The 20,539-nt window shown below is 35.1% G+C and overlaps 2 protein-coding genes across 2 annotated transcripts; both read right to left on the bottom strand.

Annotated features, from left to right (window-relative positions):
• Positions 1–13,396: 13,396 nt before the first annotated feature.
• LOC127266102 (dirigent protein 23-like) lies at positions 13,397–14,764 on the bottom strand. Its single transcript, XM_051296225.1, has 2 exons — positions 14,453–14,764; positions 13,397–13,809 (listed from the first exon to the last, which is right to left on the bottom strand). Exons 1-2 carry the CDS (start codon positions 14,712–14,714, stop codon positions 13,466–13,468), a joined length of 606 nt encoding a protein of 201 aa, XP_051152182.1. The 5' UTR covers positions 14,715–14,764; the 3' UTR covers positions 13,397–13,465.
• Positions 14,765–17,555: 2,791 nt separating this feature from the next.
• LOC127265875 (uncharacterized) lies at positions 17,556–18,654 on the bottom strand. The gene is made up of 3 exons (XM_051295891.1): positions 18,348–18,654; positions 18,105–18,159; positions 17,556–17,823 (listed from the first exon to the last, which is right to left on the bottom strand). The coding sequence occupies exons 1-3, from the start codon at positions 18,652–18,654 to the stop codon at positions 17,556–17,558; spliced, it is 630 nt and encodes a 209-aa protein (XP_051151848.1).
• Between the last annotated feature and the right edge of the window lie 1,885 nt (positions 18,655–20,539).

Raw genomic sequence — 20,539 nt, forward strand, 5'->3', positions numbered from 1 at the left:
AAAAATTTGCGCTCAGGTCGGTTGGTCCTCGGTCGGATCGGCAGGTCGGAAGGTCTGTGGTCGAATAGGAAGGTCGGTTGGTCCTCGGTCGGTTGGTCCGGTCGGTCGGTCTACAGGTCAGACTGCCCGCAGGTCGGAAGGTCCGCAGGTCGGATAGTCAGCAGGTCGGATCAATAAGTCGGATGGTTTGTAGTCAGTTGGTTCACAGTCGGTTGGTCCGCCATCGGTTGAGTCGGCCAATGCGGAGTCTGGACCAAGCGAAGGTCTGTTAATCAGTCGCCTAATTAAGTGAACAGTAGTTCAGTCGCTTGGTTGGGGCGACCATTGAATCGTTTGGAAAGACCAGAGGGTGGTCGCTTGATGAGGCGACCAAGGAGTCGTTTGGTCTAGCGACCAGTTAGTCTCTGATTTGGTCGGATGGGTTATGCGGTTGGCGAGACGGTTGCCGTAACCGACCAAATGACGTTTCAAAACGTTTCGTTGTGGGCGGTTGACGGCGGTTGCTGGCGGCGGTTCCGAAACGTCTCTTCTGAGGAATATTTAAGGATTTGGGTCAACAACTGACAGATCATCTTCAATCAACTTTAACAAAAGCAAAGTCAGATTCGGGGATTACCACTTTAAATTTCCAGTCTGTAGTTTTTAAATTTCCAGTTTTATGTATGTACTTTTCAGTGTTTACAGATTCCTAATCCCAAACACTAATTAATCAAGTTCGAAGATAATTTCTTATTTTCGGATTTTACTTTTTGTTTGTTGAAAAAATACATCAACAACTATGATTCAATATCATCTAATACGACCACCGACTTGCTGGATAACCAATAAGTTTATGTTGTATTTGTATGTATAATATGATGTTCAATGAATACAAATATGATGTAAAATAAATCCGCCCTACGTTACTTTCGTGATAAATCAAATACTAATAATAAAAACTTATTGCATTCATGACTTTCTTGAATTTTATCTTCGACCACAAAGTGTTGATACCCACGGGTATGCCCATCATTTTCATCCAAGTTCACTAGTATATTTTATCGGGTTGATCCATGTCGGCGGATAGCATATAATTTTTTTTTTTTTTGTATTTTTTGGTGTGTAAATGATCGAAATTTGGATTATGATAACCCCAATAATAAAGGAATATTACATCTATATTTACATCTTGATTTATGCATAGATTTATGATGGTCTTATTTATCATATAAGGTTAATTACTTATCCACTCCTACACATAATCTTGACCGTTTATCCATTTTCAAATCCTATGGCTATAATTGATTCAGGATGATCCTGAATTCAACGGTATAGTCTAAAATAAATTAAAGTAATTAATTGAATAATTAAGAATTTTTACTCCCTTTATTATAGATGAAATTAAGTAACACGAAGGTAATATTAATTTAAAAAGATTATTTTGGTCATTGTATAGCCAACTTATTATTAATTTTATTATAGAATTAAAAATATTTTAAACAAAATTAGACAATAATCAATTAAAATAAATATTAAATTATTTTATCATGTGATTATATAATCTATTAAAATAATAATATGCATTATAATCTTATCACACAAAATAAATAAAATCATAAAATATGACATAATCCAGTGACAAATTTTCAAAATAACCCGTTGACTTCCAATTTTGTTCTATAATAGAATATTCTAATGTGATTATATATGACATAATCGAGTGACAAATTTTCAAAATAACCTGCTGACTTCCAATTTTGTTCTATAATAAAATATTAGAATGTGATTATATATATATAGTCTTTATACTGTAGAGATTAGGGAAAAATATTGTATTGATTCACACTGAAGAAGATGATACAACTAAATATATATATACATAAAAATAGAACAAAACAACGAATACAACCTACTAATTATTGGACTTCTGAGCTATTAATTTAAATAAAAGGAATACACTATGGCCCATAAAGGATAGGCCCAAAAGAAAGGGAAATACAATAGCCTGCTGGACCTATCTTCTTCTTCGTGGCTATATCACCTTTACGTTCTTCATCAGCTTTTGAAAGTGAGGAGGAGCTGTCACCAATCCTGGGAGGATCAATTGCTTGACACCCTCCCCTCGGACCCAGTGTGTTCATACAAAGTCCGGTCCGAATATTTTTAAAAGCCGGTCCACATGGAGCTTAATGAAAGTATCCGCAGTTTGAAGCTTGATCCTCATGTGAACCAAAGAGATGAATCCATGCAGATAGTAATGTCGTACCAGATGGCATGCTATTTCGATGTGCTTCGTTCTCTCATGAAAGACTAGATTTCTTGCAATATGAAGTGCAGACTGATTGTCACAATGAAGCGGGATAGGCAATAGAATAGGCACCTTCAAAGCATCAAGTAGGTAAGAGATCCAAAGCAATTCACACATTGTAGTGCACATACTTCTGTATTCGGCTTCAGTAGAGGAAGTGCTCACGGTTGCTTGTTTCTTAGCTTTCCATGAGATGAGATTAGACCAAATATATATACAATAACCGGTTATAGACTTCCGGGAGTCAGGGCAGGTGATCCAATCAGCATCACAGAATGCTTCTAGTTGCAATGCTGAGCTGGAATCAAATATGAGTCTATAATTCATAGTCCCTCTGAGATATCGAAGCAGATGGAGGGTTGCTTTCCAATGTGAGGATGAGGGCCTGTCCATGAATTGGCTTAACTGTTGAGTTGCGAAAGCAATATCAGGCCTGAAAAAATTCGAGTACAATAATCTGCCAATGAGCCTTCTATATGGAGAAGGATATGAAAGTTTATCATCATCAAGAGCAGATAACTTTAAGTCTGCCGGTAAAGGAATGAAAACTGATTTTGTATCCAACATCTTCATATCCTCAAATATGTCAAATATGTATTGCCTTTGTGAGAGAGCTAGTCCATTCTTTAGTTGTGTAAGTTCTATCCCAAAAAAGTAACTTGCCTTTCCCAAGCCTTTGATAGTGAAAGCATCATGCAAGAACATCTTGGCTTCATGAATTAGACCGGTAGATGAGCCTGTCAAAAGAATGTCATCGACATAGACTATCAAAATCAAAAGACCTCCCCCAACATGCTTTATGAAGAGGCAATGATCATGAGTTGATTGGTTGAATCCAAATTGAACCACTTTCTCAGTAAGAGTTTTATACCACACACGAGGTTCTTGTTTGAGTCCATAAAGGGATTTCTTTAGTTTACATACATGCTCTGGTTTAATGTGATAACCCGTCGGTGGTTTAAGATACAATTCTTCTTCTAATGTGCCATGTAGAAAAGCATTATTAATATCCACCTGTTGGATATTCCAACATTTTGAAGCATCTATTGAAAGCACAAGTCTTACTGTCACACTCTTGATCACGGGTGCAAAACACTCATCATAATCGATCTCCACGCACTTGTAGATAACCCTTTGCAACCAATCTAACTTTGAATCTACTTATGAATCCATCTTTGTTCCGCATTATCCTGTAAACCCATTTGCTTCCTATTGCCTTCATTCCTTTGGGTAGATAGGATAGTTCCCAAGTGTCATTAGTTTCCAAAGCCTTAATTTCTTCATTAATAGCTTCTATCAATTCTCTTTTCTTTACTGCTTCTGAATAAGTAAGAGGCTCTTCTACTCCATCTTCAATGGTGGCACAAGCACAAACATAATATTTCATCCAGCGTGACATTTTAATTGTTCTGTGAGCTCTACTTAGCAGCTCATCAAGAGTAACAGAGATGTTTTTACCATCATTTGCAACATCTTTTGAGATGATATCATTGGATGAGCTTAAACATTCAGTAGGAAGGTCAGCATCACCATATGTTGCCCCCCCAGTACTTGGAGTGGAAGTTGGAATTGCAAATTCTGGCATAGAAAGATAATCATCACCATCTGTTGCCCCCTCCTCAGTACTTGAAATAAAAGCTGGAATTGCAGATTTTGGCAAAGAAGTATTTCTGCTTTGATCTTCTTCAAGTAGCACTTTTGACATTGGCAAAAGCTCTCTCTGATATGAATTAGGATGAGAGGTAGAGTTCTGAATCAAGCCTGGAAACAGATGTTCATAAAAGATGACATCTCTACTGATTAGTATCTTCTTTGTTTCAAGGTTAAGCACCTTGTAACCTTTTGTACCAGATTCATATCTTACAAAAATTCCCTTACCAACCCTTTTTTTTCCTAATTTTGTCATTGAAGGATTTGTATTGGAAGCATAACACAAGCATCCAAACACCCGTAAGTGTTCAAGGTTGGGATTAGAACCATGCTGTACCTGGTAAGGTGATTTCCAGTTTATCACAGAAGTGGGGAGTAAGTTGATGATGTAAGTTTCTGTAAGAAGAGCCTCTCCCCACATGTTATCTGGTAAGTGTGCATGAAACAACAAAGATCTCATCATTGCCAAGATGTGCTGATGTTTCCGCTCAACTCTTCCATTATGTTGCGGTTGATAAACACATATCCTTTGGTGGGAGATTCCATTTTCATGAATAAATTTTGGAAGGTATGACTCAAGAACTCAGATCCATTATCTGTTCTGGCAATTTTGATCTTGGTTCCATATTGAGCTTCACCATTTTAATAAAAACATAGAATACAAGGATAACCTATAATTTTAATCTCAATAAATAAGTCCAAATGCTTATGTTGTGATCATCAACAATTGTCAAAAAATATTTATTACCATTTGATGATGGCAAGCTGTAGGGACCCCATATATCAATGTGAATTAGATCAAAGAAAGAATTAGTGTGAGAAGGACTATTATTCAATGAAAGTTTCCTTTGTTTTCCATAGTGGAAGGCATCACAAGGAATATCAACTAAAATAGGTTTAGACAAGTGTGTTAACACTTTATTGGATGAATGTTCAAGCCTAGAGTGCCAAGGAACTTCATCACCAGCAACCATAACCTTCTGTGGGAGATTCAGACTTAGGTAGTAAAGATACCCCTTTAGCTTTTCTTTTCCAATCTCACATCTGCTTATCGGGTCCTGAATAGAGCATGAATCAGCCATAAAATTCACACATAAGCTAGAGTCAAGACACATCTTATGCACAGAGATCAAACAATACTTAAAGCCTGGTATGTAGTAAGCATCATAAAGAGTGAACAACTGATTTAAAAATTCAATAGTTCCTGTGTGACTAGCAATCTACATTGTCCCATTAGGAAAGTGGAGCTTAGCCAGTTCCTTCAAGATTTTTAGGTGCTTAAAATGAGAAAGGTCATTGCTCACATGAAAAGTGGCACCTCAGCCTAATATCCACATGCAGTCATCATAGAAGGTGTAAAGGTTAACAAATTCCTTACCAGAATGCTCAATTTCAAGCATGTTCAAGTGATCAAAAGGAGTTCTACCATTCTCAAGGACTTTCTATATTTCCCTCTGAATAAGTTCAGAAAGGGAATTAGGTGTCTAGACTGGATTGAAAGTAGAAAAGCCTTTTTCATCTGATCTGCAAAGCAAATATTTGCCTTGCACCTTGGTAACCTACTTTAGCTTTCTTCTTGTCTTGCATAGGCTTGTACCACTCGGGTATTCCATGAAGTTTAAAACAAGTTTCCTTGTTGTGCCCTATTTTGTTGCAATGCTAAAAAACCAGAGTTCTTTTGTCAATCTTCGTTTTGTCAGTGCCTTTGAAAGTAGCCTTGTGGGAATTCATTAGCATAGTAGGTTGTGCGTCATGATCCAAACCATGTATCTCTTGTTGCTTCTCCACACTTGAAAGCATAGCATACAACTTGTTAAGAGATGAAAGAGGGTCCATCATCAGGATTTGGCTTCTAACATAATCATAGGAATCACTTAAGCCCATCAAGTAATCAATGATATTTTGCCTATTGAGATATTCTTCCACTTGACTCTTGTCCTCAGGTATAGGAGCCAAGCATCTAAGTTCATCTTTTAACTTCTTCATTTTTGTAAAGTAGTTGGCCATGCTCAACCCTCATTGAGATAAATCAGAAATCTCCTTACGAAGTTGGTAGATGAGAGGCCCATTACACTGGCCGTACCTCTCTTTCAACATATCCCACAGCTCACGGCTAGTATTAACATAACCAAATGCATCAAAAAAATGAGGGGTGATTGAGTTGAGAATCCATTGAAGGATTATATTATCAGTCTTCCTCCAAATGATGGTTGATGCTCCATCAATAAGTTTGGGAGTTTCACCAGTGATGAATCCTTCCCTACCCTTAGCAGTTAAGGCTCGCATAATGCCTTTGCTCCAAAGTAAGCAGTTGTTATCGGTCAGTTGCATAGTGATCAGACTCATACCTGGTTGATCAGAAGGGTGGAGCTCTAGATGAGCCATCGATGATGCAACAGTTTTAGCTGAACTAGAGCTTAGAGTACCAAGTAGTGAAGTCCCCTAGGTAGTGATCTTGTTGTTCACAAGAGGAAGAAATGAATTCAAGTAATAAGAAAACTAGTAATATTGGAAGCTAGCTCTGATACTATGTAGAGACTAGGGAAAAATATCGTATTGATTCACACTGAAGAAGATGATACAACTGAATATATATACAAAAAAATAGAACAGAACAACAAATACAACCAACTAATTATTGGGCTTATGAGCTATTAATTTAAATAAAAAGAATACATTAAAGCCCATAAAAGATAGACACAAAAGAAACGGAAATACATTAGCTTGTTGGAGCTATCTTCTTCTTCATGGCTATATCACCTTTATGTTCTTCATCAGCTTTTGAAAATGAGGAGGAGTGTCACCAATCCTGGAAGGATCAATTGCTTGACATATACCTTATAATATGTATATCAACATACTATTGAAAAATACGAACAATCAGACTAGTATAATACACAGTCAAAATTGTTTGAATTCAGATTGAATTAAAATTATTTGATTATGAACATGAATATATAACTAATCTAGTAACTCAAGAATTATTCTATTTGACAGTTAAAACAAATAAATTAAGTCAAAATAAAAATCAAACTACTAGACTTTTTTTTTTTTTTTTGCTTTCTTTCTTTTTCTGTTCTTCCTTATGTTCGTTATCCTTTATTTGCATTTAATTCCCTTTGTTTCTTTAGTTTAGTTTTATTCGTTGAGTTTTCTTCGTGTTATATATATATATCTTACTCCATCCATAATTTAATAATAAACTTATTTGATTTAGTACGAATTTTAATATTATGTGTACTTATTGTCTTTTATAATAAATAAAAATAAAAATAGTAAAAAGAAAAAGATGGTATGATTTTTTTTGTTTTGCTAGAAAAATAAACCTTTTTTTTTTTATTATGAGATACAAATAAAAAAAATTAAATATATTTTTTTTATGACAAAAAGAATTATATGTTATTATCATTATTATATTATATACAGTATTTATATATATACATATTATGTTTTAATATATTATATTTCATATCTAAATTTATATAATAATATTACAAAAAAATAATAATATTAATATAATATTCAAATATTTATTTTCAATGAATATTTATTTTTGATAATTCTCTCAATTATGTTTTGTTGTTCAATATATCATATGAAATTTATTGATATTATTATTTATCTAAACAATAATTTATAAATTAAATTTATACTCTCTCCGTCCCTTAATAATATATCAATTTTTCTATTTTGATTCATTTGATAACAAAATATCTATTTTTTTTAGTAATTGTACTTTCAACATTTAAAATACTTTTACAACTTAAATATATTATACAAATATTATTACCTTTATACGATACAATACTAATAAGGTTATTTTAGTTTTTTTTACTTTATTCATACCACATTCCAATATAATATTAATATTCCCAAAACTCCGTGTAAAAAGCAAATTGATATATAAATATGGGACGAAGGGAGTATAAAATAACAATTTATTTTTTCACTAAAATTAAACAATTATATATATTTTTTCCTATAAATTGCGTTATTTTTGTTACTTGAAAATGTAAAATATTACAAAACACATTGTGCCCACCATGGGCTGTCTAACGAGCCCACTTAGCCCTATGCAATTCAATCCAGACTATGTGATTGAAGAATCATCTCTTCAGTTTCATGATTTTTCAGCATATGTTTTGAATCAAGTATTGTTGTTCTCTTAGATTTACTTTTTTATTACTATCTACTATAGTGCTTATTTAGATTTATAATATTATATTACTTCATCTTTTCTACTCCATGTATTCTTTGGAGTTTTTTTAGTAAATTAAAAAGTAATAATATTTTTATTAGTTAGTGAAAATATACTCTTTCCGTCCCGAAATTAAATATTCATTTGTTTTTTGCACACAGTTTTAGAAATATTAGTATTATATTGGGATATAGTAGGAATGAAGTAAAAATGACTAAAATAACCTTATTAGTATGTGTGATATAAAGGTAATGACATTTGTTTAATGTATTGTAAGTTGTAAGGGTATTTGTAATGTTAGGTAGATAGTACATTTACTAAAAAAAGAAATAGATTAATCTTAGATAGAGTAAAGTTCATAACCAACCATTAGCACGTCTAGTGGAACACCGTTTGAATTTACACGCACTTTTATTGTGGAAAAATTGTGAGAATGAAGAACACCGTAGGTAAAAACAACAACATTAGGCTCGGATAATACTCAAGCCGGTAGTTCTGGAGGTTGTGGGAGTAACAAGCAAAATTAACTTTCAGAGTTGTCCATGACAAGGATGTCTAGCAGGCCAAAACAATGGTCGTGATAATCCAAAGAGAGGTTAACCAATGTTTCCATGTTGCAATTGGAGATGTGGCCTACAAAATATCCCGCTAGCTGATGGATGCTTTGAGGTCAACTATTCAAAATGACCTGCTTAAGACTCGAGAAGAAGAATGAAGAGCCTCTTCTAGAAGGAATAATAGATGGAATTATAGTCAGGCCGTGGGAGCAAAACCCATGGCCTAAGAAAGTATGTAACGGCCAAGAGGAGCACTATTAGGAAATAGCCATGGGACAAACTTGAAGTGTGGATCTGCTCGCTAGAGTGCTATTTGGAGTGAAGAACGGCTTCGTGGTCAGTCCAATCTACAATGTGGCCATCTTGGAATATTGAAAAGGCCACACTTCAAGGAAGAGTTGGATGATAATTCCTTACCTCAGGCCATCTGTTTGGGATTGGCTCTTCTTAGAGAACAAGGATAGATTCACACTCTCTCATCGTTTTTGAAATCTTGGCCAAGAGTATTAGGCGGGTGTTCCCTAAGATCAAATTCAAAGAGGAACCTATTTATCAAAAGCTCCATCCATCTTGGGTACTGAAATGTATTGCCATCCAAAGTAAGACTTTCAGAGTTCACCTTGTTCTCAGGTGATGATGGGAAGTCCATGGTTGAGCATATAAACAAATTCACAGTCCAATGTGGAGATTTGGACATTAATTAATGACTGGTATAATATATGATAATTGTTGAGATAGTTTAGATATTTAGTTTTAGATTTAGTAGATTTATATTTAAATTTGGTCTTATCTATATATTAGGTTACTTATATTTGAGTCTATCGAGTCAGCATAGTATTGCCTATATACAGACCCCTTGTTTTGATGATCAATAAGAAAATTTTATTATTTCCCCCAAAATTTCTAACATGGTATCGGAGCCTATTTTTCTCCTGCTGTAGATATAGCCTACCAACCCGCGTTTCTCCGGATACATTCAACCTGAGATGTACCCAGAGGTCTCCCAAGTTTGAAATTTTTACTATAGTTTCTAGTCCTTTCTTTTTTCTGATTCTGATTTTGTCTTCGATTGAAGTCATGTCTGCGCATATGTCTGCGATTCTGCGATCTATCTGCTGGGTTTCTTCAGAGCCATGTTTCTGATTGCAATGAGAGTCATGTTATATCCGACTTCGTGGAGAGTACTCCTATCGTTTTCGGCTCCAATAGCGAGTCATGCCGTTTTTTGCTCCAGTAGAGAGTCATGTCGTTTTCGATTCTAATTCAATTGAGAGCATTGCTTTTTGCTTTGACACGGTAGAGCGGTGGCGGCAATGAGAGACAAGCAACTGTTATTTTTATTTGTTTATGTATTCAACTTTCTTATCAAACTCAAGTTGGTTTCTGTTATACCACTTGAGTTTGAGAGAGATGTTGATATATTTTAGATATTCAGTTTTAGATTTAGTATATTTATATTTAGATTTGGTCTTATCCATATATTAAATTACTTAGATTTGAGTCTATCGAGTCTGCATTGTATTGTCTATATAGGCACTTTATTTTAATGATCAATAAGACAATTTCATTATTTTCCCTAAAATTTCTAACAATAATAATATATATATAACACATATTGTGAATGATATCATCGCATACTATATGTCATCATAAACACAAATATAATGTATGAACTTGTATGAACTTATAATACATGCTAATAAAGTACACAACATGTTTTTAATTCGAGTTATGTGTTATTTGTACTATTATAATACATTGATTATAACTAATCAGTAATGATGCCTATTAAACCAGATAAATTCCTAATTTTAAATATTCGATTTGATATAAATAATTATTATATGTCATATTTTGAATAAAAACAAAATTTTATTTAATATTTTATATAAATATAGATATTGAATATTTTCTCCGTTCAATAAAAAATATTCGCTTTGTCTTATTTAGTTGTCCATGATAAATATTTTTGTGAATTTATTTCCGAATCATTTTGGATTTATCGAACAATACCTCGCATATAAAATACAAATCACTAATAGCCGAAGTCATTGATTCGAATAAAACCCAAATTAATACAAACCGTATTAAAATTGATCTAATTAAAGAAAGGCATAATTCAATAGTGGAATTGACAAATCAAATAACCAAACAAAAAGGCCTTAATTAATTGAATTGAATCAAAGCACAAACGACTCCCTGTTCGATGGAATGTGTTTCACCCAATCGCGCCGGAACAAATTGACGAAGACGACAAAATCGACGACAGCGGCACGTCGCGGCACAGCAGCAGATTGATACTCTGACAAACTCGATTAGCACCGGACAGAGATTGCCCCTCCTATATTCTCTTGCGAGAGGACAAATGACGTTCGGCTCAGACCATGGTACGTGGCGGAGCCAAAAAGTTCGGATCGGTGCTGAAGGAAAGGTAAGAGAGGAGGATCAAAAATGAAAAAAATAAATTTGTCTTAGCATATTTTAAATTTTATTAGGTTACTTATCTATGTTAAGCATTATATTTTGTCATTTTTAATCATTATACAATAATATAATCTAAGTTAAATATAATTATATAAAAATCTATTGTGTAATAAAAATGTATTTTATAAAAATTTAGTAAAAAATAAAAAGAAAATTATTATAGTTTTTTTTATTAAAAATGATAGAAAAAATATAGTTTAATGTAGAAAAAAAATAAAATTATTGTTGTACAGGTAGCACACACGAATGTGCTAGATAGTCGCTATGTATGCTTTTAATTACTTGGCATTGAGGTATTATTATATATAAATATCGGTGGAATGAACATCTTATTTACTTTATTTTGTTACTGTCCTTTCTCTCTCTTTCCACAAATATATATAATTACACATACATAGACTATCATACTTACATATATATATATACACACACACAGTAGCTTACACACATATATTCTATGTCTATAATATTGTTACGTACAAAAAATAATAATAATAGTAGCAGGATCTTAAAAGAAGTTAGGACACGAAGTCGGGTGGAAAAGGAGAAAATATGCACTCAGGTCGGTTGGTCCGCGGTCGGTTGATCCGGTCGGTTGGTCCGCAGTCGGATAAGCAGGTTGGAAGGTCCGCGGTCGGACAGGCAGGTTGAAAGGTCCGCGGTCGGATAGGCAGGTAGGTTGGTCCTCGGTCGGATAGGCAGGTCATAAAGTCCGTGTTCGGATAGGCAGGTCGGATGGTCTGCAGTCGGATCAGATGATTTGCAGTCGGTTGGTTCGCAGTCGGTTGGTCCGCCGTCGGTTGATCGGCCAATACGGAATTTGGACCAAGCGAAGGTCTGTTAATTAGTCGCCTAATTAAGTGAACAGTAGTTCAGTCGCTTGGTTGGGGCGACCATTGAATCGTCTGGAAAGACCAGAGGGTGGTCGCTTGATGGGGCGACCAATGAGTCATTTGGTCTAGCGACCAGTTAGTCTCTGGATTTGTCGGTTGGGTGATGCGGTCGGCGAGACGGTTGTCGTAACCGACCATACGACGTTTCAAAACGTTTCGTTGTGGGCGGTTGACGGCGGTTGCTGGCGACGGTTTTGAAACGTTTTCTTGAAGGAATATTTAAGGATTTGGATTTATTCTGGAAAGGCATCTTCAATCGACATCAAATTCAAAAGAATTGTCTTTGGGATCACCACTTTATTTTCCAATATGTAGTTTTATTTTCCTATTTTATTTATGTATCCTACAGTGTTTAGATCTCAGACACTAATTATATCAAATTCGAAGATAATTTCTTATTTTCGGATTTTACTTTTTATTGTTTAAAAATTGCATCAACAAATATAATATTTATATCTATATATTGGTGTATATATAATATATAAAATAGTATTAGTGGTATAAATAATCAATATTTCTATTAGCTAATCCTATAATCATATTACAACAATTATTATTATTATTACTTCTGTAAAAACTAATAATAATAATAAAATAATTTTCATTATAAATATATTATTAAAATTAAAAATTATTAATTCTAAATTCCTGCTGCTACAGCTGTATATGTCACCATCTTGTGTCACTAGAGTACTATTTATTTATTTTTCTTTTCTATTCTCTACTTTCTCTTCTTTTTTTTTTTTTTTTCTTCTCTTAGTTTTTTTTTTTTTTTTTATTTTTTTATTTTTTTATTTTACCTACGACTGTTAGGGTTTCCTCGTCTTTCTTGTTCTTCCCCATTCTCAAATTAGAAACTGTCTCAAACCCCCAAAACTTAACTACATAACAAACCTTCTCTATATGGATAAGTGATTGGGCTTGGGATATATGAATTTGGGCTTGGAATAAAAAGGTTAGGCCAATTCCGTAGAGTGAGCTACAAAATGGACCAACTAATTTATTACGGAGAGATTCGTTGGATTAAGCTTTAAAACTAACAAAATTTCCAAAACTATGTTCATTTTCCTTTTATCTATCTCTCACAAATAATATTCATACACTTCAATATATTTATATTAATACGGGCATTTTTGCCCTTTTAATCTAATACTAATTATTTTTACACTTATTTATAACTAAAATCTAAAAAAATAAATAGTCACATTTCTTCTAAACAAAAGGAGTAACACATATTAATCAGTGCGCACTTTCGGGTAGCGGCTGCGGTTCTATGTCAAAAAAAAAAAGAAAAAGAAAAAAAGTAACACAATTAAACATAGAAAAAACATGTAATTATTCATTCACATTTCATACATACATAGTTAATAGTATGTTATAAATATGTAAATCAAACTCATGCCCCATAATGCAGAACTTGAACATTGATCTCCACCGTGACTCTCCCCGCCCCCGCGTCGAAAAAGTACGTCTTCCAGGTGGAGATCCCTACGGCGAGCCGGAAAAATCCCGTGCCGCCCACCACTGGCAACTCCCGATATGCGTGCCGGTACGGATTGTGCCCTAAAACCGACAGCGTGCTGCCATTAAAGTCCCCATCGGTGAACACAAAAATCACGGCGAACACCAATGCCTCCTCCTCTTGCGACGCCGTGCCGTACAACCCTCTTGCGTACCCCACGCGCTTCGACAAGAACGCCGGTGTCACTGTTAGCGGAATGTCGGCCGCCATCCAAGCACCTATTACATTTTGTAAATTTTCAAAATTGTATATTATTACGATGAAGTTATTTATAATTTACCTGTAGTTTCAAAAGTCTGATCATACTTCTTCAATATTTAAAAATTACACGAGACTTTCTTCTATTTTAAAAAATATTATACAGAATCCTTAAAAGAATCCCTTACTAATTGAGATAGATTCTTTTGTATTTTTAAAATATTACACAGAATCTTTAACAAAAAAAAAATAGTTTGTGGAATATTTTGAAAATTATGAAAAAGTCCAGTAACGGTTTCTAAATTATAAGGGAAGAGTATGGTGCAGAATTTTCAAAGTTTACATAGGTTATAAACAATTTTGCATATTATTAATAACGAAAAATTGCAAAGAATATCCTTTAAGTACACCCCATTATCACTTTTGTCTTATATTTATCTAGCTAGAAAAATATCACACATGCAAAAATCGTTATTTATATCATTTGGCTACGGGTAGTCTGCGTGACCGGGAATGAATATCACGCTCGGCTAAATGATATAAATAACGACTTTTGCAAACATGTAGAATATATGTTTTATGCAATTTTCTCTTATTAATAATAAAATCATAATACCCTAATCTAAATAATGAATCAAAATATCTAAAATATTTCAACAATACCGAAGTACGTAGGCGATGATGCCGTCTCGTTGCCGTGGGCGATGACTACCGACGTGGAGTTCTTGCCGCCAAGCCGGCCCTGGAAATAGAACCGGAGTTTGGATAACTGGTCGGGCCGCCGGTGGGCCATTTTTCTGAACCAGGTATCGACTTCCTTGGGGCTTAGAGCATCATCCTTAATGGGGGCGGTAATAACGCCGGAGAAAGCGAAGCTGAGGATTCCGACGGCGGCGACGGTAATTAATGCGGTGGAGTTCTTCATTGTTTTGTTGTAATTAATCAATTTCTCTCGGAGTTTATACCGACGACGGCCGGGCTCTTGTTATATAGAAAATGCACGTTTGTTTTCTTTATATGTTAATTAAATGCCACGTGGAAGACGTACGTGGCACGTTACGTGGCACTCGAGTATGAATGCCAAAAATAGAAAGAGTCCAGCAGGCGGCACCGAATATATAAAATTTAAGGATATATTGGTTGTAGGTGGAGGTTGGGCTTCAAATTTGAATTTTATTGTTGTTTTGGTTTCATGGTTATTATGATATATATATATATATATAATATTTTTTCCATCGTAAAAATTTATGTTCATTTGGTTATGAGATTTAATAATATTTATTTTTTTACAGTAAAAAAATTGTTCAATAAATTTTTATTGAAAAAAAAAATATATATATTTTTATAACAATTCAAAAAGGTAGCATAAATTTAGATGAAATAAAAAATTTATTAAAATTATAAACAAATTTATATAGTATTTTGAATTTTTGTAACTTAACTAAAAAATAAATTAAAAAGGTTTATTGTGTGTTTGCTTTGTGATTTCTTTTATATTTTATAATTTTCATTTAAATAATATCCGATGTAATGTAATGTAAATAATGTGAGTTTGTATAGTAAATATACATTCTTAGGGATTTAAGCGCCTAAAGGTTCGATGAAATTGCAAAAGCAGATTGAAACACAATTAAAGCACAAACAAAATATTACAAAATACGAAAAGAACACAAGATTTACGTGGAAAATCCAAAACGGAAAAAAAACCACGACGATGAGGAATCCACTAGATGAATCGAATGTTTTCAATGTTACAAATCGGATGATTAACTTGTCTCAACCCCCAAAAATATTCCATTATCAATATCTATGCAAAATAAAAGTTTTTACCTTCTAACATGGAAGGTAAATCAAATCTATAAAAATCACCGATATATGGAAGGATGGAGATATGGAATCTTAGAAAATCACTCATTGATCACGCCCATGACTCTACTGATTTGGTGCCAAGTCAACCTTGCCATCTTGGTCACGCCTGTGATTAAAGCCTTCAAAATCTTCTGATTTGGCAAGATATATAAAATCAAATCTAGAACAGGAAAGTCCGCCTAGTCACGTCCATGACTAAGGCTGCCGGAAACTTTTGGAAATCTTGGCTTGAAGAGAATTTGAGACACAATCCCAACAAACTCCACCTTGCCACAAATTCGATTTAAAAAATAAACCTCCTTATCACCAAGTTCCCGATGGGACACTCAACAACTATTAAGATTAACCAAGTCCAAACAATATTGGAACTTGGCAACGGCAAGTGGCTTAGTTAACATATCAGCGGGGTTCTCGCACTTATGAATTTTGTCCACTACAACTTTACCTTTTAAGACCGTATCTCGAATAAAATGGTGCTTCACAGAAATATGTTTGGTCCTTTCATGATACCGATTATTTTTCGTCAAATGTATTGCACTTTGGCTATCACAAAATATAGTAAGAACCTTTTGCTCGTAATCAAGCTCCATAACAAGACCTCTTAGCCAAATCGCCTCTTTAACTCCTTCGGTACCTGCTATATATTCCGCCTCGGTGGTCGATAAAGCGGTAACCGACTGAAGTGAAGATTTCCATGAAATAGAATAACCACATAAAGTGAAAATATATCCCGAAAGAGAACATTTGCGATCAAGGTCTCCACCAGCCAAAGTCCAATCCTCTAATGTGCCGGGTGTTCCGACTCCTAACTACCTTCTATTCAAGATGCGATGTACCTTTCAAGTATCGCAAAATTCACTTAACAACATTCCAATGAGCCTTTCCCGGATTGTGCATATAACGGCTCACAACACTCACGGCATGCGCCAGATCCGGCCTAGTGCAAACCATTGCATACATTAGGCTACCAACTGTATTTGAGTACGGAATTTTCACCATGTCCTCAACTTCATCTTCATAGCAAGGACTCAAGTTTTCGCACAATCTGAAATGCGCAGCCAAGGGAGTAGATACAGCTTTGCAAGATCGCATATTAAATCGATCGAGTACCTTCTCCACATACTTTCTTTGGGACAAAAATAACTTTCCACCTTTTCGATCTCTAATTATTTCCATCGCAAGAATTTTCTTCGCAATGCCCAGCTCTTTCATATCAAACTCATTACTAAGCTGCGATTTCAACTTAACAGTACAAGACATGTTACGTGAGGCAATCAACATGTCATCGACATAAAGCAACAAGTATAAAAATGAACCGTAAGAGTACTTCTGAAAATAAATACAGTCGTCATAGTTGCTGCAAGAATAACCTTGCCCAATCATAAATGAATCAAACCTTTTGTACCCTTGCCGCGGGGCTTGCTTCAATCCATAAAGCGATTTCTTTACCAAATTTTCCTTTCCGGAAATGACGAAGCCCTCAGACTGCTCCATGTAGATTTTTTCCTCAAGGTCACAATGAAGAAAGGCCGTCTTTACATCAAGTTGCTCCAATTCCAAATCAAACATAGCAACAGTACCGAGCAAAACATGAATAGAAGTATGTCGAACAACAGGAGAGAAAATTTCAGTAAAGTCTATACCTTCACGCTGACTGAATCCTTTGACGACTAGCCGTGCTTTGCAACGAGACTCTTCAGCCCCCGAAATGCTTTTTTTTTTTCTTGAATATCCACTTACAACGTAGTGGACGCCTACCCTTTTGAAGTTCAACAAGATCCCAACTCTCATTCTTGTAGAGACTTTGAATTTCCTCTTTCATTGCCATAAACCATTTAGGAGATTCGGCACAAGAAGTTGCTTCATCATAATTTTTCGGTTCACCGACATCACCGAATTATTGTGCCACGGACAGAGTATATGCCACCGCATAATCCTCTAAAAATCTGGAATGAGGATGAATTTGTCTCCTCGGACAATCTCTGGCAATTGAGTATGTATCATGTCTCACCGGAGCATTCAATGTGGTACTCGAACTAGATTCATCAACTTGCAGGTCAGAAGAGTTAGAAACATCAGCAGTGGGTCGGAACATCATTGGTAACTCCACCTTCTCTCCAGATTGCTGTTGGTCATTTGACAAGGATTTCGAACCTGCAGCTGAACTATTTCCAGAAGACAACATAGATTTTTTGTCAAAAGTAACATCTCAACTCAAAACTACATTGCGTGATTTATCATCCGCGTTCCATAAATGATATCCTTTCGACTAAGTTGAATATCCAAGGAAAATACACTTCAAATCTCTCGGAGCTAATTTTCCTTCGTCAACATGCATGTACGCGTGACATCCAAAAATACACAAAGAGGAATATTCGACTGGGTTACCTGACCATATTTCTTTTGGGATTTTAAAGTCAATAGCGGAGTGTGGAGATCTATTTACCAAATACACAACTTTGAAACAACTTCAGCCCACAAATCACGCCGATTCCATAATCCTGCATTCGAAAGCATACACCGAGCTCTCTCCACTAAAGTCCGATTGACTCGTTCTGCGACGCCATTTTGTTGGGGCTTTCTCGGCAAGGTCTTATGCCTCATAATACCATGCGATGCGCAATATTCATTGATTCACCACTGCAAAATTCTAAGCCATGGTAAGTTCTAAGAAATTTTTCTTTCTCACCCGTAAGATTCTTCACAAAAGCTTTCCACTTCTTGAAAGTGTCGAAAGCTTCATCCTTCCGCCTCAAGAAATACACCCAAATTTTCCGGAAAAAATTATCAATCAATGTCATAAGGTATCTTTTCCCGGTAAATGATGGAACCTTTGATAGTCCCCACAAGTCGGAGTGAATATAATCGAGCACGCCATGTGTACGATGAGAGGTAATGGAGAAACCGACCTTCTTTTGCTTTCCGAAAATGTAGTGTTCACAAAATTCTAAATTTTTTATTCCTTGATCACCAAGAAGACCTCGAGAGCTTAACATCTTCATTCATTTTTCACTTATATGGCCCAAAATCAAATGCCATAATCGAGTGAAATCTGAATCATTCATTGATGAAGCCGCTGCCGCCGAACCCAATACGGTATGACCTTGTAGGACGTATAAACATCCAACCCGATTCGCATTCATAATTGTTCTAGATCCTGTAGACACCTTCAAAATTCCACCTGTAGCTGAGAACTTATAACCAAGCGAGTCCAAAGTTCCAAGAGATATCAAATTCCTTTTGACATTAGGAGCGTATCGAACGTTCGTAAGAGTACGAACACAACCGTCGTGAGTCTTTATTTGAACTAAACCAATGCCAAGGACAGAGTATTGGGCATCATTCTCCATCAATACTACACCACCATTCTTTGATTCGAATGTAGTAAACCAGTCCCGATTGGGACAAAGATGGAATGTGCATCCGGAGTCCAAAATCCACTCGTTCTTAATGTGAGTTTCCGATGCCGCTGTCAAAACTGGATCGCCGTCTGAATCGGGATGCACGGCATCAACTTGTGTTGCCTCTACAGGTTTTTTTCCTTTCTCGAACCCTTCATTCTTTTTTTTCAACTTCCAGCATTCGGAAATAACATGGTCATACTTCTTGCAATAATTGCAACTCTTATGCGCATTCGATCCCCTCGACTTAGACCGAGATTTTTTCTTGCCTCAATTAGCTTTAAACATAGACCTTCTCCTCACAAACAAACCTTCATCGTTGTCATTTAATTGGCCACCAAAATCAGTTTTTTTTCTTTTGAAAACAAATTTGATTTAACTTCATCAAATCAAAGAGTTTCTTGAGAACCATAAAGCATTATTTCTCAAAAATGCTTGTAGGAAGGAGGTAACGAGACAATCAACAACACGGCTTTATCTTCATCATCAATTGTAACATCCAAAATTTCCAAATCCATGAGGATTGTATTAAATTCATTGAGATAAGATTGGATCGGAGTACCTTCGGGCATTCGAATTGTATAAAGGCGTTTCTTCAAATGAAGTTTGTTGGCGAGAGACTTCGTCATATACTGTGTCTCTAGCCTCAACCACAGCCCTCGTGCGGTAGTCTCATGAGCAACCTCACGCAGGACTTCTTTCGACAACATAAGTTGTATTGCAGTCAATGCCTTCTCATCCAATTCAGCCCAAGTATTGTCATTCACCCCTGCACTCTCCTGTCCATCCAATGCCTTCTTCAATCTGTTCTGAACTAAAATCGCCTGCATCTGAATTTTCCAAATAGCAAACAAAATCTTGCCATCAAACTTCTCAATTTCGAATTATGCAATCGACATCTTTAACCGTTGAATGCTCTGATACCACTTGTTAGGGATTAAGTGCCTAAAGGTGTGATGAAATTGGGAAAGTGGATCCAAACACAATTGAAGCACAAACAAAATATGACAAAATACGAAAAGAACACAAGATTTACGTGGAAAACCCAAAACGGGAAAAAACCACGGACAATGAGGAACCCACTAGATGAATCGACTGTTTTCAATGTTACAAATCGAATGATTAACTTGTCTCAACCCCCAAAAACATCCCCTTATCAATATCTGTGCAAAAAGGAAGTTTTGACCTTCTAACATGGAAGGTAAATCAAATTGATAGAAATCACCAATATAGGGAAGGATGGAGATATGGAATCTTAGGAAATCACTCATTGATCACGCCCATGACAAAAATATCATATGACTATGGTTTGTTTCTAATTTTTTTTTTTTTTTAAATAATATTCAGTCTGTTCACTTGGTGTTTTTAAATAAATTAATTTTTTATGTATGGTACGGAGAACTGTGTTGATAATATAAAAATAATATTTTATATTGAACAATTGACTTTTAATAAGTGGATAATGTATATATTATATTAA

This window comes from Andrographis paniculata, unplaced genomic scaffold (assembly GCF_009805555.1).
Source record: "Andrographis paniculata isolate CXL003 unplaced genomic scaffold, ASM980555v1 Contig74END, whole genome shotgun sequence".
NCBI classification, from domain to species: Eukaryota; Viridiplantae; Streptophyta; class Magnoliopsida; order Lamiales; family Acanthaceae; genus Andrographis; species Andrographis paniculata.